General features: G+C 48.6%; 1 protein-coding gene and 1 long non-coding RNA gene across 2 annotated transcripts; both read left to right on the forward strand.

Moving 5' to 3' along the window:
• The first annotated feature begins 3,262 nt into the window (after positions 1-3,262).
• On the forward strand, positions 3,263-6,471 carry LOC139600913 (uncharacterized). Its single transcript, XR_011682710.1, has 4 exons — positions 3,263-3,420; positions 3,639-3,747; positions 4,542-4,687; positions 5,478-6,471. It is a non-coding gene; the product is annotated as an uncharacterized lncRNA (long non-coding RNA).
• A 456-nt stretch (positions 6,472-6,927) lies between these two features.
• On the forward strand, positions 6,928-24,763 carry LOC139600908 (uncharacterized). The gene is made up of 19 exons (XM_071449490.1): positions 6,928-7,615; positions 8,956-9,082; positions 9,960-10,159; positions 10,519-10,731; positions 12,152-12,297; positions 13,881-14,008; positions 15,744-15,876; positions 16,106-16,238; positions 16,880-17,032; positions 17,783-17,909; positions 18,389-18,600; positions 19,649-19,811; positions 19,937-20,019; positions 20,726-20,886; positions 21,598-21,736; positions 22,593-22,771; positions 22,862-22,940; positions 23,425-23,556; positions 24,296-24,763. Exons 3-19 carry the CDS (start codon positions 10,024-10,026, stop codon positions 24,337-24,339), a joined length of 2,361 nt encoding a protein of 786 aa, XP_071305591.1. The 5' UTR covers positions 6,928-7,615; positions 8,956-9,082; positions 9,960-10,023; the 3' UTR covers positions 24,340-24,763.
• Positions 24,764-25,930: the final 1,167 nt, after the last annotated feature.

The following is a 25,930-nucleotide window of genomic DNA, read 5'->3' on the forward strand; positions in this document are numbered from 1 at the left end:
TATAATATAATATCTGTAATATATTATTATATTAGAATAATATATTTTATATTATAAGATATAATATTGTATAAATATATTATTATATATTTTTATATTACTATTATATATATTATATCTATTATATGTATTTGGCTTTATTAATATTTTTATTTAGCAGTTACTTCTGTTACTGCATTGCTTTTCCTTCTCTCCCTTAGTTTTTTCTGCTTTCTCTTCCTTTGCTTTAACATTTTATCTCTTCTCTATCTGTCCTCCAAAATCCTTCCCCTCCCACTTGTGCACAGAATAATTGTCCCTGGGCCAGAACTCCAGGCTGGATGCCTGGAAAGAGGAGAAGCAGAATTCTTCCCACAGGAACCAGAGCACAGGGCAGCAGTTAGAGAGGAGATAAGTGAGCAAACAGCAGGTGAGGTCAGTGCTAGGAAAGAAAAGGATGGAGGCCAAGAGTTGATGGAGAAGGAAGGGCAGGGAAAGGTGACCAGCCCAGGCTATCTCAGCAGAGATAACCCAGGACAAGGATGGGTCTGGCCTCTCTCGGGAGCTCTTTGCTGTTGGTGAGGTGGAGGAGCTGCTGTGGGAGGTGTTTGCCCCCTTCCCTGTGTGCCCCTCAGGGCTGTGCTCGGCCGGGTACTTCTGTCACGGAGGAGCCACCGACGCCACCCCCCGAGGGACAGCCGGCTTCCCCCTGAGCGGGCCCTGCCCTCCAGGGCACTACTGCCCACAGGGAACCCCCTTCCCTGTGCCCTGCCCAGCTGGGACCCTCAACAACGCCACTGGTGAGTGGGACCTCCCCACGGGTTTGTCCACTTCAGTGGCCACGTGTTAACAGCGATGTTGGCCACGTGTTACCAGTGATGGTGGCCACCCATTACCAGTCATGGTGGCCACACATTACCAGCGATGGTGGCCATGTGTTACCAGCGATGGTGGCCACACGTTACCAGCGATGGTGGCCACGTTACCAGTGATGGTGGCTACACATTACCAGTGATGGTGGCCACACGTTACCAGTCATGGTGGCCACACATTACCAATGTTGGTGGCCACGTTACCAGTGATGGTGGCCACAGGTTACCAGTGATGGTGGCCACACGTTACCAGTGATGGTGGCCACACGTTACCAGTCATGGTGGCCACACATTACCAATGTTGGTGGCCACGTTACCAGTGATGGTGGCCACAGGTTACCAGTGATGGTGGCCACACGTTACCAGTGATGGTGGCCACACGTTACCAGTGATGGTGGCTACACATTACCAGTGATGGTGGCCACACGTTACCAGTGATGGTGGCCACACGTTACCAGCGATGGTGGCCACACGTTACCAGTCATGGTGGCCACACGTTACCAGTGATGGTGGCCACACGTTACCAGTGATGGTGGCCACACGTTACCAGCGATGGTGGCCACACGTTACCAGTCATGGTGGCCACACGTTACCAGCGATGGTGGCCACACGTTACCAGTCATGGTGGCCACACGTTACCAGCGATGGTGGCCACACGTTACCAGTGATGGTGGCCACACATTACCAATGTTGGTGGCCACGTTACCAGTGATGGTGGCCACAGGTTACCAGTGATGGTGGCCACACGTTACCAGTGATGGTGGCCACATTACCAGTGATGGTGGCCACACGTTACCAGTGATGGTAGCCACAGGTTACCAGCGATGGTGGCCACAGGTTACCAGTGATGGTGGCCACGTTACCAGTGATGGTGGCCACACGTTACCAGTGATGGTGGCCACACATTACCAGTGATGGTGGCCACACATTACCAGCGATGGTGGCCACGTGTTACCAGTGATGGTGGCCACACGTTACCAGTTCAAACAAGCACTGCTGAAGCTGGCAGTGCTCTGGGTGCTGTCCCAGCTGCCGTGTTTGTGTCCCTCAGGAGGTGGCTCCCAGGACAGCTGTGTGCCCTGCTCCCCTGGCGCTTTCTGTGCCAGCGTGGGGCTGAGCTCTCCCACAGGACCTTGTTCTGAGGGCTTCTACTGCCCGGCCAACTTCAGCTCCGTCAGCCCCACGGCGTTCCTGTGCCCCAAGGTACTGCTCAGGGCTGGGCAGGGCTTGCTGGAATCTGAAACGAGGGAATTCTCAGAACTTTGGGCCTGGAAGCCAAAGCTTAGAAATAAACACAGGATTTGATCTGAGACCTTAGAGAAGGTTTCCAATCCTATGTGCTAAATGTGAGAATGTGGATTTATAGTTTAAAGCAGAGATATGTTAAACTAAGTAAAAGTAAACAAGGAGTTTAGAATTATAGGTTTGTGTATCATAACATGATTGGCTAAGAAAACTTACTCTGTAGCATGAGTCCATAAGACAAAATATTTAAGGATTGGGTCAAAAACATAAATATCCTGGTTGGCAGTGTTTTATTGGTCAATAAATCCTTAAAAGGTCTTGTAACTAAAGGTCTTGTGACCTTCTGAACCATGCAGTGAAGATGTGAGCCGAACTCACTCTTCCTGCCTATGGAGAAGATAAGAAAAATAAGTCACATCATCTGAAAACTCAGAGGTCCCATCTCTAACTCATTCAAAATTCCTTCAAAAATCCCCATACTCTGAGTGTCCCACAGTGGCAAAGGGTCACCCACAGCTGACTGAAACATTGATCATATCCACACAGAATTTGGGTGATTCGGGGGTTTATACAGCCCCTAACTTTGGCAGATATTTACTGTTGTTAGAGATTTGGTGCTGTTAGAAACTATCAGCAGATATCTCGAATAGACACTTGACAACATAGAGGCCTTGTCAGGAGGAATGATGCCTTAGGATTTTGGCTTTTGTATTTTCCATCTATTTGCAATCCTGCAGTTCTTTAGTGTAGAACTCTGAACTCCACACACAGTGGGAGCTGCTGCTTCCCCATTTGGGGCAGACACAACAATTCCTCTCCAGGCCTGGCAATCAAGGACACCTCACTGCCTCAGGCCCCAGAGATGGGAACAAAAGGGAGTTGGGGGCAGCAAACTTGGGGTCAATGACTTCATCAGCTGCAGCTGGAATTGGCAGATTCACCCCCAAAATGCAAATGGACCAAGCTTATAAAAGTGTGAAACCTGTGACCCATTGTTCATTTTTGGGTGGGTTTTATCTGCCCTAAATGTACCTGAAGGCCCTTCAATAAATAGAACTGTTTTTATTCCCTTAATTTTGCCTGGCCTCTGTTTTTAGGTAGCCCAGGAAGGCGTCACCCTCTCCATGAAATGCTCTCCCTTCTGTGTCCTGCCAGGGTCACTTCTGTGGGTCAGGCTCAGCCCTGCCCAGGCCGTGCCCAGCCGGGCAGTACCAGCCAGCCCCGGGCTCTGCCTCCTGCATCCCGTGCCAGAGAGGATTCTACTGCCAGGAGAAGGTGGCAGGGGACCCCAGGCGCTGCCCACCTCATTCCTACTGTCCCCCAGGTACTCTGGCACCTGCCGGGGGCTCAGGTGTCCTGTGCCTGCCTGTGACCCCAGGATGTGCAATCCCGAGTGTCTCCCCCAGGCCAGGGGGTGAGGAGGTGGCAATGAGCCAGTGTGGCACAGAGGCCACCTGAGAGTCACCTGTTAGATTTTGAGAGCCTTGTCACACCTCAACACTCTTAATGAAGTTTATTTTTGCATCTGTGCTCTCCTTTTAGGGACACGAGTTCCTCTCACCTGTCCTGAGGGCACCTTCACTCCTGGAAACGTGACTGGCCTCTGGAATGAGAAGGAATGCCTGCCTTGCCTCCCTGGCCACTACTGCAGGTTAGGATTCAGTTCACCCTGGCATTTTTCCCCTTCCTCTGGAGCTGTTGGACATCCTTGTTTCGTGCTGGGAAAGTTCTTCCCGGCTCCTCTCCTGCATTTCTCTCACTCAAAGAAAAGAAATACAAGCTTAGCCACAGAGCTGGGTACAGAGGCACTGGATCTGGGAATCCTGGGAGGCAGAAGCAATCTGGCATCGTTGTTGTGCTACAAAGAAGCACCTGCAAGAGGTGTGGGTGGCATTTGTTCTCTCCATTTTGGCTGTTTTCAAATTTATGAAATCACGGGAGTAATGCAGAAAGTTCAGCCCAGTGGAAAGTCACCCACAACTCCATCTGCAGCAGTGTGCCTTGTTCATGGAATTTGAACTGGTTCACTTTAATCATCTGTTGGAACCCCAGTGAGAATACTGAGAATTTTGTGCTCACAAACACTAACCCTCAAGAGAACACTACATTTAACCTGAAACCATAGAAAGAGCTTCCAAAACTGAATAATAGAACTAAAATGATGAGTTTATCATTTGAATAGAAGTGTGTAATAATAGTAGAAAACTTAGAATTTAAAGTTTTAGAATATAGTAATATATGTTAAAAAAATAGAAGTTTCAAAGCAGAAGCTAGTCCATCTACATGGGGTTTTTTTAAGTGGAAAATGTGCCTATTTTCTCTCTCTTATCAGAAGTTATTTTTCATTGCAAACCTCGCAGAATTCCCAGTCAATGCTCTGCTTTTGCACCGAACCACCAGCAGCAGCTCGGAACACACAAACTCTTGTTTTCCTCTCTGCTGCAGGCACGGCAAGCTGGAAGGGAAATGTGCTGCAGGATATTTCTGCCTGGCTGGGAGCTCTCAGGCTGCTCCCCAAGGCCTCCCCTTCTCCTGGCGCTTCCTGGCCGGGTGCCGCTGGGGCCAGGTGTGTGCAGGGCTGTGTCCTGCAGGTAGGTGAGGGTCTTGCTTGGAACAGACTGCTAAGGAAGGCAGGAGCCCCCCCTGAAATGGAAAATGCAAATCCCCTCCCTCTGAATTATTATAATTTTGAAATTAGGGAGCTCTCGGGCAAAGATATGGGGGTAGGAATAACAGTTCTTTATTAGGGAAGAAAATCATCATAAAAAACCCAAAATAAACAGGAGTGTGCAGGGCTGTGTCCTGCAGGTAGGTGAGGGTTTGAAAAGATGTCTGCAAAGGAAGGCAGGAGCCTCCCCTGAAATGGAAAATGTAAATACCCTCCCTCTGCATTGTTATAATTTTGAAAATTAAAGGCTCTCAGGCAAAGATATGGGAGCAGGAATAACAGTTCTTTACTAGGGAAACTAAAAACTACAACTGTAATAGTGCAAACAAACAAACAAACCAACCCTGCCAGGGTCAGCCCATGCCCTGTCCCCTGTGTGTCAGGGGGTGGCACAGCCCCATCCCATGGGGGCTCAGCCCTCCTGCAGTGCCAGCTGTGGCTCTGCTGGAGCAGGGATCCTGCACAAGGGGGGAGTTTTCCTCTGCAGCTCCAGGGCTGCTGCAGATGGGCCTGGGCTCCCTCTGGCCATGCAGGGCAGCAGAAAGCCAAAAGGTCACCTGGAATTTGCTGCCAGTCCAGAAGGGTTTGAAGGCTCCTGGTTTCCCAACACCTGTAAAAATTCATTTCACAGCAACAGCAGAGTCTGGCTCGGTTGTTTTTGCCACCGGAGGGTTTGCATGTTTTACTTTTCTCTCTTTTTCATCCATTTTTAGGTCACTACTGCCTGGAGGGCTCTGAGGTGCCCACCCCTTGTCCTGCCAACACTCTGAGGGCTCTCCCCGGGGCTGGCAGGAGGGAGGATTGCCTGCCCTGCCCTCCAGGCCGCTGGTGCAAAGCAGGTTTGGGTGATGGCAGCTGCTTTTTGGGACACTTGTGTGTATCCCTGATTTCCCAGCCCCATTTTCCTCCATTCTGATGCCTCAGGTTTAGCTTTTCTATTTTTCAGGTTCTGTGCTGCTTTAGTGTGTGGGTCTGGGCTCACATCAGGGGATGCTGAGCTCTGGGCACAGAGCAGGGACATAAAACAATTCCTGCTCCAGCTGGGCACCAAGGACAAATGATCCAAATCTCAGCCCAGGAGCACAAACCCCGTGGGCTGGAGAGAGAAAAACAAGGATGGGACTGCAGGGGCTAAAGCTGGAATGGGACAATGAACTGCAAGATGCAAATGGAGCAGAACTGATCCAAGGGAGAGACCCCGGGAGCACTCGTGCATTTTGGGACCATTTGGGTTCATCTTGGGACCATTTTGGTTCATCTTGGGTGCATTTTGTGACCATTTTGGTTCACCTTGGGTGCAGCCCAGGTTGGGCTCTTGTGCTGCCCCAGTTGCATCCACGGAGGCCCTTGAATAAATCCCTGCTTTATTCTTTAGCTCTGTCCAGCCTCTGCTCTAGGTCAACCATCACAAGCTGAAGGCTTCAAATCCAGCCCCTTTTCCCCCACTTTTCCCAGTTTTTCACCTATCCCAGACCCTTTTTATTCCATTTTTCCCAATCTCATCCCATTTTCCCCTATTCCAGCCCCATTTTCCCAAATTTTCCCCAATTTTGACTCATTTTTCCCCCATCCCATCCCATCCCATCCCATCCCATCCCCCTTTCCCCCCATTTTACCCAATCCTGCCCCGTTTTCCATCCATTTCCCCCCATCCCAGAGCATGGCTGGGATGTCAGATGTGGAATTGTGAGAGAAAAGAGGCAGGGACCTGTTAACCCAGTGACATCCCTGGGTGCCACCTGGCAGAGGAGGGGCTGGGAGGACACAGAGCAGAGTTCCAATGGCACTGGGGACACTCCTTAAATCCTCTTTTTTCTGTTTTTCAGGGGATTCCGAGGCCCACCCGTGCCCTTTGGGCCACTACTGCTTCGGGAGCAATGGCAGTGCCCAGAGCAGTGTCCTGGCCCCTCAGGAGTGCCCTCCCCACACCTTCCGTGGGCACCTGGGGGCACGGAGCCTGGCAGAGTGCCAGCCCTGCCCTCCTGGCTACCACTGTCCCCTGCCAGGTGAGTGTGGGGCAAAGCCAGCCCTTTTCCCTCCTCTGGGTTAATAAATTCCCTCCCTTTCCCGCCTCTGGATTACAAAATTCCATCCCTTTCCCACTCCTCTGTGACAAAATTGCTTCCCTTTCCTACCCCTGGGTGCCAAAATCCCCTCCTTTTCCCTCCTCTGGGTGCCAAAATCCCCTCCTTTTCCCTCCTCTGGGTGACAAAATCCCCTCCATTTCCCCACCTCTGGGTGACAAAATTCCCCAGGACAAGCTAGGGAAAGGGAGGGACAATTCCTGCTCACAGCCACCTAAGAGCCTTTCTCCAAATTTCCCCTTGGCCACCCAGCTCCTTTTCCTTTTCCTTTCCCCTTTCCTCCTTCTCCTTTTTTTTCCTTCTCCTTTTTTTTCCTTTTCCTTTCCTTTTTCCTTTTCCTTTTCCTTACCCTTCTTCTCCTTTTTTTTCCTTTTCCTTTCCCTTTTCCTTTTCCTTTCCCTCCTTCTCCTTTTTTTTCCTTTTCCTTTCCTTTTTCCTTTTCCTTTCCCTTTCCCTTCTTCTCCTTTTTTTTCTTTTTCCTTTCCTTTTTCCTTTTCCTTTTGTTCCTTTCCCTTTCCTCACTCCCTTCTCTTTCCTCACAGGCCTGACCAGCTTTGAGGACTATCCCTGTCCCCCTGGGTACTGGTGCCCTGGCAAAGGGGACACTTTCCTCTGCCCAGCTGGCACTTCCAGGGCCCAGCCTGGTGCCAAATCCTTGGAAGAGTGTGATCCCTGCTCTCCTGGGTATCACTGCCCGGATCCAGCCCAGACAGGGCTCCCCAACACCCAGGGAATCCCTTGCAAACCTGGCTATGAGTGCCCAGCAGGTAACACCACCTTTGTTTGCCTTATTTCCTGATTTCCTGAGCCTAAATGAGGGGTCAGCAGGGAATCTGTGGTATTTGCTGGGTCTGCAGGATGCATGAGGAATTCAGAATCTGATTCCATGTTCTTGGAAGGCTAATTTATTATCTTATGATATATTATATTATATTACATTACATTACATTATATTATGATATATTATGATATATCACATATTATATTATATTATATTATATTATATTATATTATATTACATTATATTACATCATATTACATCATATTACATCATATCATATTATATCATGATATATTATATCATATCATATTCTATTATGCTAAACTAAACCTATACTAAAGAATAGAGAAAAGAAGGCTTAACAAGAATGATCATGAAAACTCATGACTGCTGCCAGAGTCCTGACACAGCTGGCCTGTGATTGGTCATTAAGTCAAAACAATTCACATGAAACCAATCAAACAAGCAGCTGTTGGATAAACAATTTCCAGACCACATTCCAAAGCAGCAAAACACAGGGGAGAAAAATGAGATAATATTGGTTTTCCTTTTTCTCTGAGGCATCTCATCTTCCCAGGGGAAGAAATCCTGGCGAAGGGGATTTTTCCAGAAAATGTGACAGTGACAGGAATTAGAGGGACTCTTATTCCATTCTCTCAGGCCATGATCCCTCCCAGCCCTCCCTGCTTTTGTTTAGCTGAGGTTGCCAAGGAAATGGTCTGGGCTTGGAAAAGTAGGAGATATTTTCATGCAGGGCTGGGCACTGAGGTGCCAGCATACCATGCTAAATAATAAACTGGTTCCCAAGAGTTCTGTGCCCTTTTGGGAGCTGTAGAAAGCACAGAGAGTTTATGGAAAAGCCTCCTTGTCACAGGCATCTTTTATGAAAAATCCTTTCCTTAGGATTTTTCTTCCTGAGAAGCTGAGAGGCCTCAGGAACAAAATGCAAACAATGGTTATCTGCTGCTGTGGAATGCAACAGGTGCATTTGGGATTGGGCTCATGTGGTTGTTTCTAATTAATGGCCAATCACAGCCCAGCTGGCTCGGACTCTCTGTCCGAGCCACAAACCTTTGTTATCATTCTTTCTTTTTCTATTCTTAGCCAGACTTCTGATGAAATCCTTTCTTCTATTCTTTTAGTATAGTTTTAATGTAATATATATCATAAAATAATAAATCAGCCTTCTGAAACATGGAGTCAGATCCTTGTCTCTTCCCTCATCCCCAGACCCCTGTGAGCACAGTCACGCCTCCTTGCCTCCCAAACACAGATTTTCCTGTTTGGGGGATGTCACACCAATGCCATTCCCTGTTTCTCCCCCAGGATCAATAACTCCCAAGCCCTGCAGGCCTGGCTCTTACTGTGCTGCTGTGACAGGAGAGCCCCCCCTGTGTCCTGCTGGCTTCCACTGCCCTGAGGGATCCTGGACTTACAGCAGCCCCGAGCAGCTGTGAGTACCTGGGGCTTGGGGCTGCCAGCCTCCAACCCCAATACTGGGAATTGAGCCTGGGACCCAACCTAAACCACATTCTTTGTGCATGCTGCAAAAGCAAAGGGATTTTGTGGAACTGGGGACTGGGACTGGGATTTTGGAGACTGGGAGAGGGATTTTTAGTTTCTGCTCAGCTTGGAATTCTTGGGACTTCTGCTGGTCAGGGTGACCCCGAGATATGTACAAGTCTCTTTTCCCAGCCCAGCAGCTGGAGAAGATTCCTTGGCTGTAGTTTTCAAGGTTGTTATTATTTATTATCTATAACGTCCAGCAGGTCAGTCAGAGGCACACTGTCCACCCTCAGGGTGATGTTGTCCTTTATACTAAAAGCTACGTGTACATTATTTACCATAACTTCCCAATACCTATCACCTATGTTAGACAGTGAGCTTCTACCTTAAACCAATCCAAAAGTGCCAACATCACCCAGAAAATGGAGGCCAGGAAGAAGAAAGAAGAAGAACAGGGCATGCCCAAGTTCCTCCATCTTGGGACCCCGAGCCCCCATTCTAAAACCCCAAAAATTTACTTTCCACCCAGTGACAAACTAGCTATTATTCTGTTTAAACTCTCTTGACTTGTAATTCTTCATATAAAGGTGGTAATTTGCTCCATGGGTGAAAATCAAAGGCACAGGTATCCTGGGCTCTGTGCCAAGGTCTCTGAGCCCCCAGGCAGGGGCTGGAGCCATCCAGGGCACCCAGAGGGATGTCCTGGCTTATGGAATCAGATAAGAACCACTTTTAGTTTTTCCTTGGTTTTTCACTGATCACTGAATCCTGGAATCATTTTCAGAGATTTTTTCCCCCTTTCCCTGCTCTGTTTTGGCTGCCAGGTGTGTGTTCCCATTCTACTGCCCCCCAGGCAGTGCCCAGCCCGTGCCCTGTGCAGGAGGGCACATGGCCCTCAGCCTGCCTGGCCTGAGGGGCTCAGCTGAGAGATTCTGCAGAGCTTGTGCTGCAGGGACCTTCCGCAGCGAGCCCCTGATCTCAGAGCCCTGCCAGCCCTGCCCAGCTGGCTTCACCTGCCCACCAGGTAAATTCAGCTGCCACGGGGGAGTGGGGCAAGAAATAGCAGCTTAAATTGGGAGCAGGGAGTTTTGAGTTCTGTGTGGGCAAAGCTCTCAATGCTCTGCAGTTATAAAAGCCTGGTGTGGGCTGTCACGTGGGTTTGCCACTGGATTTAGCCAGTGGAAGAGCTGGGGGAAGGAAAAACTGAGAATTATATTTAAATATGAATTAGACTGAAAAAAGCTGCTCTGCACATGTGTGTGTTTCTATAGACTCGTGTCTGTGTATAGAGAGACGTGTGTAGATGGATCACTGGGACAAGCAGGTGCTCTCTGCCTCTCTCCCAGCTCTTTCTGGGGTCCCTCATGCCACCCTTTTCTCCAGGCAGTGACAGCTACCACCAGCAGCCTTGTCCCCGTGGCCACTACTGCCCTGCCCTGTCCCCTGCCCCGCTGCCCTGTCCCCCGGGCACCCACGGGAGCAGCAGCTTTGCCAAGCACCCAGGGGACTGCCAGGCCTGTCCTGCTGGCACCTTCAACCACCTCCCTGCCCAGGCTGCCTGCTTCCCCTGTGGCAGCTCTTCTTCCTCTCAGCCAGGTGAGCTTTTGTGTGGGAATGGGATTTTCCCCTCTGGTGTTCCCTGATGTTCCACAAGCCCTGGGGTCCTCCTGCAGCTGGGGGTGCTGCCCATGCCCAGCTGCTCTTCCCCTGTGCCACCCAGGAGGAGGATTCCAATTCCAACCTTACCCAAGGGGATTGGATCTCCTTAAAGGAAAGGAGAGCTGAGCAGCTCTACTAATTCTTGCTCTATCATTGCTTTGAAAGCAGTGGAGTTTCACCAAGATCACTTTAGCCAGGATTTGGGGGGATTGTGTTAAATCTAGGGGTGCTTTTGAGCCAAAATGGGGCACTGAGGGCATGATAAAGTGGGATAAGGCTGGGTGGAAACTGGAAAAGTAAGGAATGCTTATTCCTCATTTAGTGTGTGTGCAGCACTGCCCAGTATTTCAAATCAGGTGGATTTGAGGCTGTTGGGGCACAAGAGAGGGGCTTGGCAGCCCTCGCTAGCTGGGTCCTTACCCCATCCAGGCCTTTATTCTACAAATCAGTGGAGGGATTGTCAAAACCCTGCTGCCAACGAGCAGCTGGGCCTGTCTGCATCTCTGGCTGAATGGCTGCTGCAGGAGATGCTCTCATGCTGTGTTGGTGCAGGCTGGCCCCAGTGTTGGGGAAGATGAAACAGGAAAGCCTTATCAATATGATTGTCTGGCAAAAGACTTGGAGAATATGGAAACTATGAGTGAGATTGAAATGAAAGCAAGCTCTGAGATCCCTCAGTTACTGAACAACTGGAAAACAATGGTGTGGCTGCTGAAGGTGATCCCCTTTTGATGGAACAACACCCTCTGCTTGCAGACAGGCCCAAGGGGCAGAGCAGACCCTACAGCTTGGCAGAAGGGGCCCAAAGAGGAGTTTTTAGGGTTTAAAATGTAACACAGGATGGTAATGTAATGATTCTTATAGGCTGTATGTAAATGCTATAGGATTTGTATCTTGTACTAGATTGGTTAGTGAGAATTAGAATATTCAACACAGAAGAAGATTTATGGTATTGTAATGGGAACCTCGCTCTCTTACCCCTTTTATTCTCTCCCCCTCTCATCCTCTCTCCCCCTCTCTTCTCTCAGTCCTGCTCTGAGCTGTGCCTGGCAGCTCCCAGCAGGGCCCTGCACCCAGGCCCTTTGCAATAAATGCAATAAACCCCAAATTCCAGCCCTGGCTGCAGAGATCTCTCATCCCTGTCCATCCTGACCATCCTACCCCCTGTCACTCCTACACCCCAGCTGCCTGTCCTGTGGCTCAGCTCTGCCTTGGAAGAGGGGCACAGGCTCCAGCAGCATCACTGAAATGAGCAGTGAGATTTGATAAAGAGTTCTGGGCACAGGAGCTGCTCCTTCCCAGCCAGCACGCTTGTTCCAGGCTGCATTCCCTCTCTGAATCCCACCTCCTCTCCCAGGTGCCATCAGCTGTACCTGCCATGGGATGAACAGGGCTTTCCAGCAGTCAGATGCCTCCTGCATCTGCCAGGCAGGTTATGTTTATTATGATGAGAGAGGCAAGAAAGACCCTGACAGCAACAGCGACCAGGATTGCCAACCTCAGGTAAAATCGGGCTCCAAACCAAAATTGTTGTGTGATGTGCAGGAGAGGGGAGTGTTCAGGCCTTAAGCTAAGCCAAGCAAATATTTCAGATGCTTTATTGGCCTTTTGTTGTGGGAGGTTTTCTTTTCCAGGATCTTGTGAGGTTAAATTTAAATTCCCAAGGGATGGAAGCAAAGGATCCTTCCATGCCAGGGCAGTGGGAGCAGCACAGTACATGGATGACAGATCCAGGAATTTAAACCTCCTTTAATATGAAGTTCTTCTTTAGAGCTGCCATGGGCAGGGAGACACTAAACCCAGTCCTTGTTTGTAACTTGCATGATGCCACTTTTTTCTCCTTTTTGAATGAACTTCTGTATTCCAAACCCCACTCCTGGCATGGTTTCCATGGCAATCCAGAGTGTCAAAATTATACCCTGGTTCTTTCAAATATTTTCTTACAGCTGAAGAAAACTAGAACCTCATGAGGGGGTGGGAGGTGAAATTGTTGTGTGCTGTTGGATTCCAAAATGCAGGGAATTCTCAGAACTTTGGCCTGCAAGCCAAAGCTTAGAATTAAACACAGGGTTTGATCTGGAACCTTGGAAAAGGCTTCCAAACTTAGGTGGTAGAAGTGAGAATGTGGATTTATAGTTTAAAGCAGAGACACGTTGAGTTAAGAGGAAGAAAATTCAGAGTTTTGGAGTTTGGGATATAGAAAAAATAAAAGTAGATACAAGGGTAAACAAGGAGTTTAGAATGCAGCACTGTGGGTTTGTGTGCCATAACATGATTGGCTAAGAAAGCTTACACTGTAGTATGGGTCCATAAGACAAAATATTTAAGGATTGGGTCAAAAACATAAATATCCTTGTTGGCAGTGTTTTATTGGTTAATAAATCCTTAAAAGGTCTTATAACTAAAGGTCTTGTGACCTTCTGAACCATGCAGTGAAGATGTCCTTCCTGCCTATGGAGAAGATAAGCAAAATAAATCACATCATCTAAAAACTCAGAGCTCCCAGCTCTAACTCATTCAAAATTCCTTCAAAAATCCCCACAGTGTGTTTTCTTCATGCTTTCCTGGTTGGACTGCCTTGATGTGGAATGCTGGATTGCCTCGATGTGGAATGCTGGATTGCCTTGATGTGGAATGTTGCATTGCCTTGATGTGGAGTGTTGGGTTGTCCTTATGTGGAATGCTGGATTGCTTTTACACAGAATGTTGGGTTGCCTTTGTGTGGAATGTTGGGCTGCCTTGATGTGGAATGTTGGATTGTCTTTGTGTGGAATGCTGGATTGCCTTTATGTGGAATGTTGGGTTGCCCTTACCTGGAATGTTGGACTGCCTTTACATGGAAACTTGGATTGCCTTTGTGTGGAATGTTGGGTTGCCTTTACGTGGAATGTTGGATTGCCTTTACATTAAATGTTGGGTTGCCTTTACATGGAAAGTTGGGTTGCCTCTATGTGGAATGTTGGGTTGCCTTTACGTGGAATGTCTGAAGTGCAGCAGTGGGGACAAGGAGAGCTTTAGGGATGCTGCAGCTCAGCTGAGGCCTGGAAGCTGCAGCCCTGGGGCCTGTCTGGGTGTGTTTTCTGCAGGTGGACGAGCTGTGTGCCCCCGGGCAGGTCCGGCTGGCGTCCACGCGCCGCTGCGCCGCCCCTGAGCACCACGACTGCGCCCCTGCCTGCGGGCCGGCCGGAGGGGAGCTCCACGCAGAGCTGGGCATGTGAGTCACCACAGAACCGCCACAGAACCGCCACAGAACCACCACAGAACCGCCACAGAACCACCATAGAACCACCATAGAACCGCCACACAGCCACCACCCACAGAACCGCCACAGAACCACCACACAGCCACCACAGAACCGCCACACAATCACCACCACAGAACCACCACAGAACCGCCACACAGCCACCACAGAACCACCACACAGCCACCATAGAACCGCCACAGAACCACCATAGAACCACCACAGAACCACCATAGAACCACCACACAACTGCCATACAACCACCACAGAACCGCCACAGAACCACCACACAATCACCACAGAACCACCACAGAACCACCAGGAAGGGACCTTCACCATCACAGAGTCCAACCCAGCACTGTGTCTTGGTTTAGGGCAAATCTGGGAGGAAACGTTTACAGGGTTTTTGTTTTTCTAGAAAGCAAGGAAAAGAAGGAAAAGGCGAGGGAATCTCTGTGCTTCAGTTACAGTTTGACATGGGAGGAATTTAGGGAAGTGATGCAAAAGCTTTTTGTGTAACTGACAGTCTGTTGAACCACTGAGAAGCTGGACACACCTCAGTCACGGGGGGAAGAGAAGTGTTCTGAAGGGTTTGTTTCCATTCTTACTACTTTTTTTCCTTTTAGTTACCATTAATAAAATTTTCTTTATATCCTTTTAAAGTTTTGAGCCTGTTTTGCCTTTCTCCTCATCCTATCTTCCTATCTCACAGCAGGAAGTGAGTGGATGGGTGATTGGCCACCACTGAAACCCACCCAACTCATCAGCAGATTGGTTGGGAAAATCTTAAAATGGGGAAAATCTCAAATTGGTGATCCAAAATCACTACACAAAATTGGTGTTTCTGCCTGGTTTCAAGCTGAAACCACCACACTCAGCTAGCTAAAAACTAAGAGCAAAGGAGAGCTCTGTCCTGCTGTCTGTCCATCTGCAGACAGCACAGTCCAGGAGCAGGAATGTGGAGGAGTGAGTGCAGTTTCTGAAAACAAACTGGGTGCTTCTTCTTCCCCCCTCTTCTCTCCCAGAACCAGTCTTAGAGGTGAAAAACTTATTTCTGGGCTAAACAGAAAAATGGGGATGATATGAGCATCATAAAGTCATCCTAGGACACCCAAACACCTCAACTCAACCCTGGCACCCAGAGCCACATCCAGGCTTTGTTAAACACACCCAGGGATGGGGACTGCACCACCTCCCTGGGCAGAACATTCCAGAACTTTATCACCCTTGCTGGAAAATACTTTTTCCTGCTATCCAGCCTGTATTTCCCTTGTGCAGCTCGAGGCTGTGTGCTCTGGTTGTGTCAGTTCCTGGAGAAAGAGCCCAGCCCCAGCTGAGCACAGGCACCTTTCAGGAGCTGTGCAGGGTGATGAGGGCACCCCTGAGCCTCCTTTTCTCCAGGCTAAATCTGGTGTGTCAAAATCATATTCTGATTTTTTCAAGTCTTTTCCTGGAGCTGAGCTTTGCCGAGGGGCGTAGTGCTCTGTCACAGGACTGAAGATGGTCTCTGCTAACCAAGCACTGCTGGTAGGGTGCCACATTTTGGCCCTGAAGGGCAGGCACAGTGCTGATGAGGTGGACAGAGAGTTTGCTCCATCCTTTTCCCCATGGACACAGAGTAGGATCATCCACCCTGTGAGAGACTGGGGCCCTGTTTCAGCCCTTTGCTGAGGGAACAGGCCTGACCAAGGATTTGTCCCTTTTTCAGATGCCACTGCAAGCAGTACATCTCTGCTGAGGAGCTCTGTGACCAGCTGTGCCTGCTGAGAGCCCCACGCATCTCCCTGGCCTTTGGCACCCACGGGGAGCTGCTGCTGAGGATGGATGAGGGCCAAGTGAGGGTAGGTGTGGAGGGAGGGATTGCTCTCTAAATGTGCAGGTCTGGGAGAGCCCAGAAACCACAGTGGGCTGAAGGAACTCCTCCAGGGGAGGTTAAGGTTGCTGCATTACAGAGAAACAGCAATTCCTGAGATATCGGTGAAAAACTCCTAGAGCAGCCTCTTACAGCTGCACTGAAGGTTGACCACAAACCAGGGTTGATTGAATCAGAGTTCTCTCTGCTTCTCACAGGAGATTTCAAACGTTCTGGGCCCTGATGAGCACGTGCAGGGCAGCCAGAGGGTGCATTTGGTTCTGTTCAGTCCCCAGGGAGTGCTGGGTTTCATTGTCTCCAGCACAGAAGTTCTGGATGCGTTTCTCATGGGTAAGGCTTGAGAGAGAACCCAAATTCCAGCCACACCAAGCCATCCATTTCCTCCTGTGCTGGCACAGCCACTGGACAATGGCACAGCCATTTCCTCCCATGCTGGCACAGCCACTGGACAATGGCACAGCCACTGGACAATGGCACAGCCATTTCCTCCCATGCTGGCACAGCCACTGGACAATGGCACAGCCACTGGACAATGGCACAGCCATTTCCTCCCATGCTGGCACAGCCACTGGACAATGGCACAGCCATTTCCTCCCATGCTGGCACAGCCACTGGACAATGGCACAGCCATTTCCTCCCGTGCTGGCAAAGAGGAAATTCATTATTAGATGCTCCAAACTATTTAGAAAAAATTCTTGCTCTGTCTCGGAGTAAACAGTGGGGAATTCACTGGCTGCATGGGTAACTCCCCAGGAAGGGCTCAGATAGAGATTGCAGGACTTTGGATTTCCAAGGAACTAGAAAGAAACTCCATTTGGAGGCAAATCTGTTGGCAGGTGCATGGATTTGGCTTTGTGATCTGAAACTGCCCACAGATACAAAATAAATAATTCTTCCTTGCCAAGGGTCGGGTGTTGTCACATGCTGCTCACTTTGCAGTTCATTCTGGTTTCTCCTCTTGCCTGTGGCAGGAGATTTTTCCTCGGATCAGCTGCTGCAGAAAGGGCGCAGAGCCCAGAGGAGTTCCCCCAGAGAGAGCCAGGCCTTGCCCCTCATCCCTAACCCAGTGGTGTGTCTGGAAGCAGGGGACACGATCCTTTTCCAGCTCAGCATCAATTCCCAGGGTGAGTGTGGCTGGGGCTGAGCACATTTGTGTGTCCAGACCCTTTCAGAGCAGTGGCTCTGTGCTGGGCACCCTGCATGGATCCATCCCTCCTCCTCCTGGCTCCCAGAACTGCAGTCTGGGCTCTGCCAGGGCCTTACCTGCAGGTTTTCACTTTTCTGACTGGGTTTCTGTAGAGTGAGATAAAATTGAGCCTGTGTTAGACAGCTGTGGTGGTGTTTGCAGGGGTCCCAGGAAGAGCGAAGAGACGAGGATCTGACTCCATGTTTAGAAAGCTTGATTTATTATTTTATGATATATATTATATTAAAACTATACTAAAATAATAGAAGAAAGGATTTCATCAGAAGGCTTGAAAAGAAAGGAGAGAATGGAATGATAATAAAATCCTGTGTCTGACCAAAGACAGACACAGCTGGGCTGTGATTGGCCATTAATTAGAAACAACCACATGAGCCCAATCCCAGATGCACCTGTTGCATTCCACAGCAGCAGATAACCATTGTTTGCATTTTGTTCCTGAGGCCTCTCAGCTTCTCAGGAGGAACAATCCTAAGGAAAGGATTTTTCATAGAACATGTCTGTGACAGACAGCATAAATGTTTGTGGGGCAGTAATTAAACTCAATTAAATGAGCTGACTATAGAAATGAGCTGCTATAAAAGCAGTGCCCCAGCTCTCTGCCAGCCCAGTGCCAGCTTTCCCAGCTGAGGTGGCTCAGAGCTGCTGTCCCTGTCCTGCTCCATCCCAGAGCGTGCCTTCAGCCATTACCCCGTGTACCAGAAGCAGCATCTCTACAACAACAACCCTGGCTGGGATTTCGGACCCTTCCGAAGGCTGGACCACCTGATCCGGGAGACCCAGCTCAACATCTCCTGGTAATACCTACTGTGGGCAACCTGAGAGTGAGTTTTTGACAGAATCAGCAGCTCCTTGGGGGTGAAAATGCCAAATTTGGCTGTGTTGAACCACCCTCACAGATGGAGCCTGAAGGAGGCTTGGATCAGCTGGCACCTTCCTTGTGGCAGCAGCTCCCTGGTCAGAGAGAGAAGCTAGATGAGATTTCCCAGAATCAGCCTGGGAAGCTTTAGGGAGAGAAAGAATTCTAAACAATCTGCACCTGGTGTTTTGTAATAACCTGTTTTGCCCATAAGGTTGTTTACCAAAGGGTGGTTTCTTAATTAGCCAGTGGTGTTTTAATTAAAGGACCAATCAGGTCCACCTGTAGTGGAGTATATAAAGCAACGGGTTTATTAATAAAGGGGAATTAGCCTTGTGTGAATGTCTTGAGAGTTTATGTCATTTATTATCCAGGCCTGACCTGTTGTGGCAACGTTTTCTCACTTCTCCCTTCCAGGTTTGCCCATGTGTTCCTGGAGCCTGGGACATTTGTTTTCAGGGACAGCTCCGTTCAGGAACGCTTCCTGATTGTGACAGTGAGGGAAGCCAACGTGAGCTGTGACCCCAGGGACGCGTCCTTCCAGCCCTCCTCCCTGTTCCAGCTGGCCAGACACGGCGTTTGGAAGCAGCAGGATCTGAACTTGGCTCCCAACTGGGCTGCTATCACAGGTCCAGCCAAAGCTCTGAGATACCTTCAACCCCCATCCTCACCCACAACGTTTCTTGTCCTCTTCAAGTGTGTTTAAACAAGAATTTTCTTTGGAAATGCCACCAAAGCACTGCTCTGTCAGCTTTAATTCCTTGCTGCTGTGGAGCTTCCCAAATTTCGCTGCTGTCTGGCCAAGGGCCTGCCTGTGCAGGAGCTGAGCTGGGGAGAGAGGGAAGGAGCAGTTGTGCTTCTCCCCATGCTCTGTTTGAAGAGTTCAGGTCATCCAGGGCTTTGTTTTCCTTGGCTGGAAAGCAGAAAATGACAGTGTATTTCCATGATAAACCCAGCTGAAATGAAATCCATCATTCCCAAGCTGGCTAAAAGCTAAACATGAGGTCAGGTAAGGTCTGTGCTCCAAGGCAGGTGCGGGTGTGAGAGCTGTGCACACACCAGTCCTTCAGGGGGAGACCAGGAAACAGCAGAAATGAAAGTGTGGTGTGAAAGCATGATCCTGACTCTATAAAATATATATAATATATATTTATAGTCATATTTATACTTATTGTCATATTCCTATTTATATGTTTATATTTTATATTTATATTCCTATTATTATGTTTATATTTGCATTTATAATATATATTTACATAATATATAATCTAATTATATATTATATATAATATATAGAGCATATAATATATAGAGCATATAATGTATATAAAGCATAATATAATATAATGTAATGTAGTCTAATATAATGTAATATAATGTAATATAATATAATGTAATATAATGTAATGTAATATAATATAATACAATATGTTATATATATTAATCTATTTTATATATTTAAATATATTTAATCTATACAATATATAATAATAATATATAATTATATATTATTTTATCTATAAAATGTATAAACCGGATCCTTCAGTCCTGAAACACTTTGCTCCTCATGCACCTGCCCCAGGTTCTCCCCGAAGAAGCAGAAGTGAAATGAGTAGGAAAGGTGCTGAATATTTTTTTGTGTTTCTCACTTCTTGCCCTCCCTCCTGTCTCCCCCAGCAATCCTCTTCATCCTGGGCTCCCTCGTGCTGGTGCTGACCACCCTGGCCATCGTGTTCCAGCCTGCTGGCCCCAAAATCAGCCCCCTGAAGAGCTGGAAGCCACGCTGGAGGAGCCTGGGGGAGCCACACGTCCCACCAGAGTACGTCCTCCTCAAGGACAGGTAAAGAGCAGCCTCTGCAGGCTCCTAGGACACAATCTACCCAAGAAATGCATCCTCAGCTTGAGCTGAGGTCTGATCTTCCTGAGAAAAATGAGGTGTTCTTCATGCTCTGCCATTGTCCCCAGCCTCAAGTTCTATGAGATGCTTGGGCCTCGTGGATCTGGAGCAGATGCTGGCTCTGGAGAGAAAGGAGCAGTGCCCAGTGCAGGTGAGGTGCTGGGCCAGCCCCAGGTGTTCTCCCATTGGTGTTTTTCCCCACTTCCTCCCCATTTTCTTCTCTCAGGTGCAATATTTTGACTCCTGCTCACCCAGCATGTCCTGCACTCTCAGGAGGCCACACAGGCACTTTGCTGTGTGCATTTCCACACTTTCCACCTGGGTTTATTCCAGGGATTTAACCCATCCTGTCATGGGGATGGATGGAGATTTTTCCCTGAGGAGCTGAGAGAGTGAATCCCCAGCCTCGACGAGCCCTTTAAAACAGCAGCGAGTTCAGGTGACAGGTGAAGAAAATAAAGATTTACAAGTGTTTTCCTTGGCTTCGTCCGCTGGTTATTCTGTTCCCTGAAGGCACGGGACTCCTCCTTTGCTTTCTGGGATAAGCTGGGAATTTCGGGACGCTGACGGGAACAGAGGCCGGGCCCAGCAGATGGCAGCAGGTGGTGATGCTGGGAACAGCTCAGGAGCAGCTCTGCCAGCATCCCGGCAGATTTCTGGACAATTTAGGAGCTGATAGTAACGCTCTGTCATCCTCCCCCTCGCTAGGGAATGAGCCCTTCTCTCACATCTCCTGCCTCATCCCCCTCCCTCACAGAACACAAAATTCCTCTGGCCAGGCAGTGAATTGTGTGGGAAATAATCTGAAATAACCTGGTGTCCAGTGTTTGAGTGAGAGCCTTCCTCCTGTGTTTCAGAGCACAGCTTTACCCCCAGGCTCCTGGAGGATTTCAGTGTCCGGACCCTCTACGACAAACTGGAGGATCAGAACTTGCACTTGGCCTCTCAGCTGGCAAAGCACAGGATGGACATGCTGGTGTTCCACAAGGGGATCAGCCAGAGGATCCAGAGCCTCATGGTCAGTGGGGAGAGGCATTTCAGGGAAGGGAGCCTTGGAACCATGAAAATCTTGAGATAAATTATTGTCCTGAAGGGGAAGTTCATCAAAGGATGGGTATTACTCCTTTCCATAGTTTATTTTAGCATAAAATATTTTTTTTATGGTTTTATTGATGCCTTAGGTTTAGCTTTTATATTTTCAGGTTCTGTGCTGCTTTAGTGTGTGGGTCTGAGTTCACATCAGGGGATGCTGAGCTCTGGGCACAGAGCAGGGAGACAAAACAATTCCTGCTCCAGCTGGGCACCAAGGACAAATGATCCAAATCTCAGCCCAGGAGCACAAACCCCGTGGGCTGGAGAGAGAAAAACAAGGATGGGACTGCAGGGGCTAAAGCTGGAATGGGACAATGAACTGCAAGATGCAAATGGAGCAGAACTGATCCAAGGGAGAGACCCCGGGAGCGCTCGTGCATTTTGGGACCATTTTGGTTCATCTTGGGTGCATTTTGGGACCATTTTGGTTCATCTTGGGTGCAGCCCTGGCTGGGCTCTTGTGCTGCCCAAGGTGGATCCTTTGAGGCCTTTTTCATAAATCCCTGCTTTATTCTTTAGCTCTGCCCAGCCTCTGCTGTAGGCCAGTCTGCAGAAGACATTATTATTGAGGGGCTGAATGTGGATTTTGGGGTTTGCAGAATATAACAGTGCTGCTTGTGCTGCTTTCTGTGAACAGGACACGGTGCAAGCTGTGGACTGGGAAGCCCTGAAAACCTCCAGGCAAGTGATTTGTGGGCAGGAAGCTGCAGAGCAGAGCTGGGCAGGAGTGGGTGCTGAGCTGAAGGATGGACAGTGGAACAACAACTTCCAGCCAGGTGAGAGGAGCAGGGTGCAGAGCCAGGGACAGGTGCAGTGTGAGGGCAGCAGCAGCACGTAAAAGGCTAAAAAAGACCTGACTCATCCACATGAGAGAGCCCAAAAATTGTTCTGTAAGAGCTGACAGCCTGTCTGCACCTGAGCTCAGTGAGAGGAGAGGTCTGGCAGCTCCGGGAAGGGTGTGATGCCTCAGGTTTTGGCTTTTATATTTTTCAGGTTCTGTGCTGCTTTAGTGTGTGGGTCTGGGTTCACATCAGGGGATGCTGAACTCTGGGCACAGAGCAGGGAGACAAAACAATTCCTGCTCCAGCTGGGCACCAAGGACAAATGATCCAAATCTCAGCCCAGGAGCACAAACAGCGTGGGCTGGAGAGAGAAAAACAAGGATGGGACTGCAGGGGCTAAAGCTGGAATGGGACAATGAACTGCAAGATGCAAATGGAGCAGAACTGATCCAAGGGAGAGACCCCGGGAGCGCTCGAGCATTTTGGGACCATTTTGGTTCACCTTGGGTGCATTTTGGGGCCATTTTGGTTCACCTTGGGTTCATTTTAGGACCATTTTGGTTCACCTTGGGTGCAGCCCTGGCTGGGCTCTTGTGCTGCCCAAGGTGGATCCACTGGGGCTTTTTAATAAATCCCTGCTTTATTCTTTAGCTCTGCCCAGCCTCTGTTCTAGGCCAGCCTTCTCAAGGCATCAGGTGAGCACAGATTTATTTAGAAATGTTGTACAAAATGAAGCATCCTGAGAAATTTCCAAAGCAAGGCTCCTGCTCATGGTGCTGTTCTGGATTTAATCATGGTTTTCCAGGTGGTTCTGGGGAATCCCATTGCAATTTTGTGTTGGGTTCCTCAGGTGCCCCATGGCAAGAGGTGACAGAGTTGATGGGAGCTCTGGAAGCTCTGCTTGGGAACCCTCCTGAGAGGAGCAGAGCTGCAAATCCAGAGGAGGAGCTCAAGCTCCAAGCAGAGGCTGCAGTGGGAGCTGTGCCCCCCCTGCACAGCCTGGCCAGTGAGAAGAAACCACAAGGGCAGGTGAGCTGCACACGTCTGGGTTTGGGCCATCTCTCACCTTTCTGGGAGTTTTTCTATTTCTTTAACTTGTGAGCCCTTTTTGTCCCACAGGATCCTGAGCTGACTCAGCTCTGGGAGCTGTTCAGCAGGAAAGATGCTTTTTCCAGCCTGCCTGGGCATGAAGAGCGTGGTAAGGGCAGTGCCCCAGCTCTGGGGTGCTTTAAGGAGGCTGATTCTGTGCTAAGAGGGTAACAGGGGGTGTCTATGTTTGCTAACACAGCAAATGCAGAGTGACTTTCCCCCATTTATTCTAATTTTTACTTTCACATAATTTCTTTTTTGCTGAGGTGCCAGCTCAGGGCAGCCACTTCAGCCTCCTCTATCCCTCTGTGGAGAGAGGTCAAGGAGTTTCCATCCTTTTACATTCTTCTCTGCAGGAGAGAAGTCGAGGAATTTCCATCCCTACAAACCCTTCACACCTTTATATTAAGTGACCACCTGTAGGGAAGAGTCTGCACGTCATTATAATAATTAAATGCTAATTTGGGGAGGCCAGCCAGATTCTACGCCATCATTTTGTGATCCTCTCAGCATTCCCTCTGCCCAGGGCAACATTTCCTTCTTGCAGCCATGAGGAGCCTCTTTAGGCTTAAAAATGCCCCAATTTGCTGCAGGTTCAGATCCCCAGTTGGCTGATCTGACTGAGCTGGAGGGTCTGGTGGCAGCTCCCCCCCTTGCCAAGACCCTGTGTGAGACCAAGGAAGCTTTGGTGAATCTGCAGCAACCCTCAGCCCTTGGCAATTCAGGTAATTCAGCTGGTTTTTCTTCATGTGTGCTGGTTTAGAGCAGTAAATAAAGTGTGACCGTGTTCACAGGGGTCTGAGGATGAGGGAAGAGACGAGGATCTGACTCCATGGTTCAGAAGGCTTGATTTATTATTTTATGATATATATTATATTAAAACTGTACTAAAAGAATAGAAGAAAGGATTTCATCAGAAGGCTGGCTAAGAATAGAAAAAGAAAGAATGAATAACAAAGGCTTGTGGCTCAGCTCTCTGTCCGAGCCAGCTGGGCTGTGATTGGCCATTAATTAGAAACATCCACATGAGCCCAATCCCAGATGCACCTGTTGCATTCCACAGCAGCAGATAACCATGGGTTGCATTTTGTTCCTGAGGCCTCTCAGCTTCTCAGGAGGAAAGATCCTAAAGAAAAAATTTTTCATAAAAGATGTCTGTGACACTAAAGCAGGAGTTAAAATAAGCAGGATTTCTTCTGAACTGAACATTTTCCTCCAGCAGCTGCTGAATTTTTTAGGCTGTGACACTCAGAGTTTGAAATTAATAACAGTGTGGGGTTGGTGTAATTATGGGAGCATCATTTGCATTAATTTGAAATTCAGAGGCAGTGAGTTTGCAAAGGCCTGAAGCTGCCTGGATCCTGCAGGTCCTGCCCTGGGTTATTCCCTTGGATTTGGCTGTGGTGGTGACTCTGGGTGTCCACTGAATTTCTAATCTACTTTCATTCTGCATTTCTCTATCAGACAGCAAACACCAAGCCAGCCTGGGGAGCTCAGGCCTCTTCTGACTGCTGGATGCCTGGGGTGAAGCCCTGCAGCTGGAATAAAGAGGAGCTGCACTCTCAGAGCATTGAAGGGGCAGGAGCAGGAGGATTTCATGTTCTGCACAGTAAAACAGCCACCAGCTCCTTTCCTGGAGGAGCTGAGCTTGTCCTGGGCAATGGATGAGGTTGGGGAGAGGAGGGGGTGGCTGGGACAGAGCAGCTTTGCCTGAATATCAGAACAGACACAAAGTTAATTAAGGATGTATTTGGTCAAATATGTGATGAGGAATCCATATTCTTTTTGTTTAACCCTGAAATATTTTCACATTTGCTGTGGAATATCGGTAATTTGTAGGCTGGAGAAGGAGGCTGAAGTCCTTGGTGTTGCTGATTTTGTGGTTTTTGTTGTTAAGTAAAAAAAGAAATAAACAGAAGAGCACGTGTGGCATCAGAGCCTCATTTTACCAACGTGTTCTGTGCAACCTTTCTGATCTCTGATGTGAAGGATATTTGTGAGTTTTCCAAGCATTTTAGAGCCACCCTTTTAAGCCTTGCCCAGCACCCCTACATGGCCCGTGCGTGTTTTAAATACACTCAGTAATTTCTGCTGGCAGAGACCTCAAAGGTCTCTACAAATGTGATTTTTCTGAGCAAAGATTCACTGAAACTATTCCTGCACTGGTGTCCAGTGCTGTGTGAGCCTGATTTTAATGTTTTACTATCCCTCCTGCCATTCTGCAGGTCACTGTGGTTGCCTGTTGGGGAATGTGGCATTGAAAAAACCCATCCTTGCTTCATTTTTTAGGTTTTCAGCAGATGTGTTCATAACAGTCCTCCATGGAGGTAAAAATCTGATACCCAATCTGAAACCTGGTCCCCAAGAGGTGACGAAGTTTTCTCTGTGCCTTGTGGCTCCAGATCCTATTTGTAAAAGGCAGGGTGGAAAGCAGCTGTAAATAAAATAAATCCAATTGTTATTGTAGCAATATTTCAATGCGTAAATTTGTTTGGTTTCAACCAAACCAAAGATACCCATGGGGAATTTTGTTCTAAGTTTGGTTTTTTTCCCCACTCTTGTTTCCTTAACTTCAGTTGTAAGCAAAAAAAATCAGAGTTTCAAAATATTTTGGGTCTTTTTTTTTTTCCCCCACAAACCCATAGGATATGAATGCAAAGACCAGAGTTTATTTTAACAGCTCATTGGAAAGATCTCATAAAAAGAGGAGTGGTGCAACCACGGGGTTTATTGCATTTGTGAAGTATTTGCTGCTGACTGCTCATTTTCCAGGGTGCTGTGGAAGCTCCTGAGCGCCCAGCAGAGCCTGGAGTGGCAGTGAAGGATCAGGAGAGCTCCCTGGAGCTGCTGATAAGGGAGATGGAGTGCAGGGTCAATTAATTTGGCATTTGGAGAGGGGTCACGGGTTTCCCTTGGGTTCCTTTAAGTTGTGCCTCTCTTGACAGAGGATGAAAAGGCTCTTTTCAACGTCCTCTGCAAAGTTCAGCCTCTCCTGGAGAGCCTCAGGTGCTGCTGTGAGGTTCTGGGTTCCCTGGGGAGGGAGCTCTGGGTGTGAAATGAGCTGCTGTTGATTTTATCCCTCAGTCTGGAGCTGCTGTC

This window comes from Agelaius tricolor, unplaced genomic scaffold (genome assembly GCF_023055355.1).
Source record: "Agelaius tricolor isolate 1412-34295 unplaced genomic scaffold, bAgeTri1.0.p SCAF_29, whole genome shotgun sequence".
Lineage (NCBI taxonomy): Eukaryota > Metazoa > Chordata > Aves > Passeriformes > Icteridae > Agelaius > Agelaius tricolor.

Bases quoted from the DNA above. Each gene is read 5' to 3' on its own strand.
- LOC139600908 (XM_071449490.1), top strand. From the start codon at position 10,024: ATGGCCCTCAGCCTGCCTGGCCTGAGGGGCTCAGCTGAGAGATTCTGC. The intron at 12,298-13,880 runs GTAAAATCGGGC...TGTTTTCTGCAG, and splicing joins ACCAGGATTGCCAACCTCAG to GTGGACGAGCTGTGTGCCCC. The intron at 17,910-18,388 runs GTAATACCTACT...TCTCCCTTCCAG, and splicing joins ACCCAGCTCAACATCTCCTG to GTTTGCCCATGTGTTCCTGG.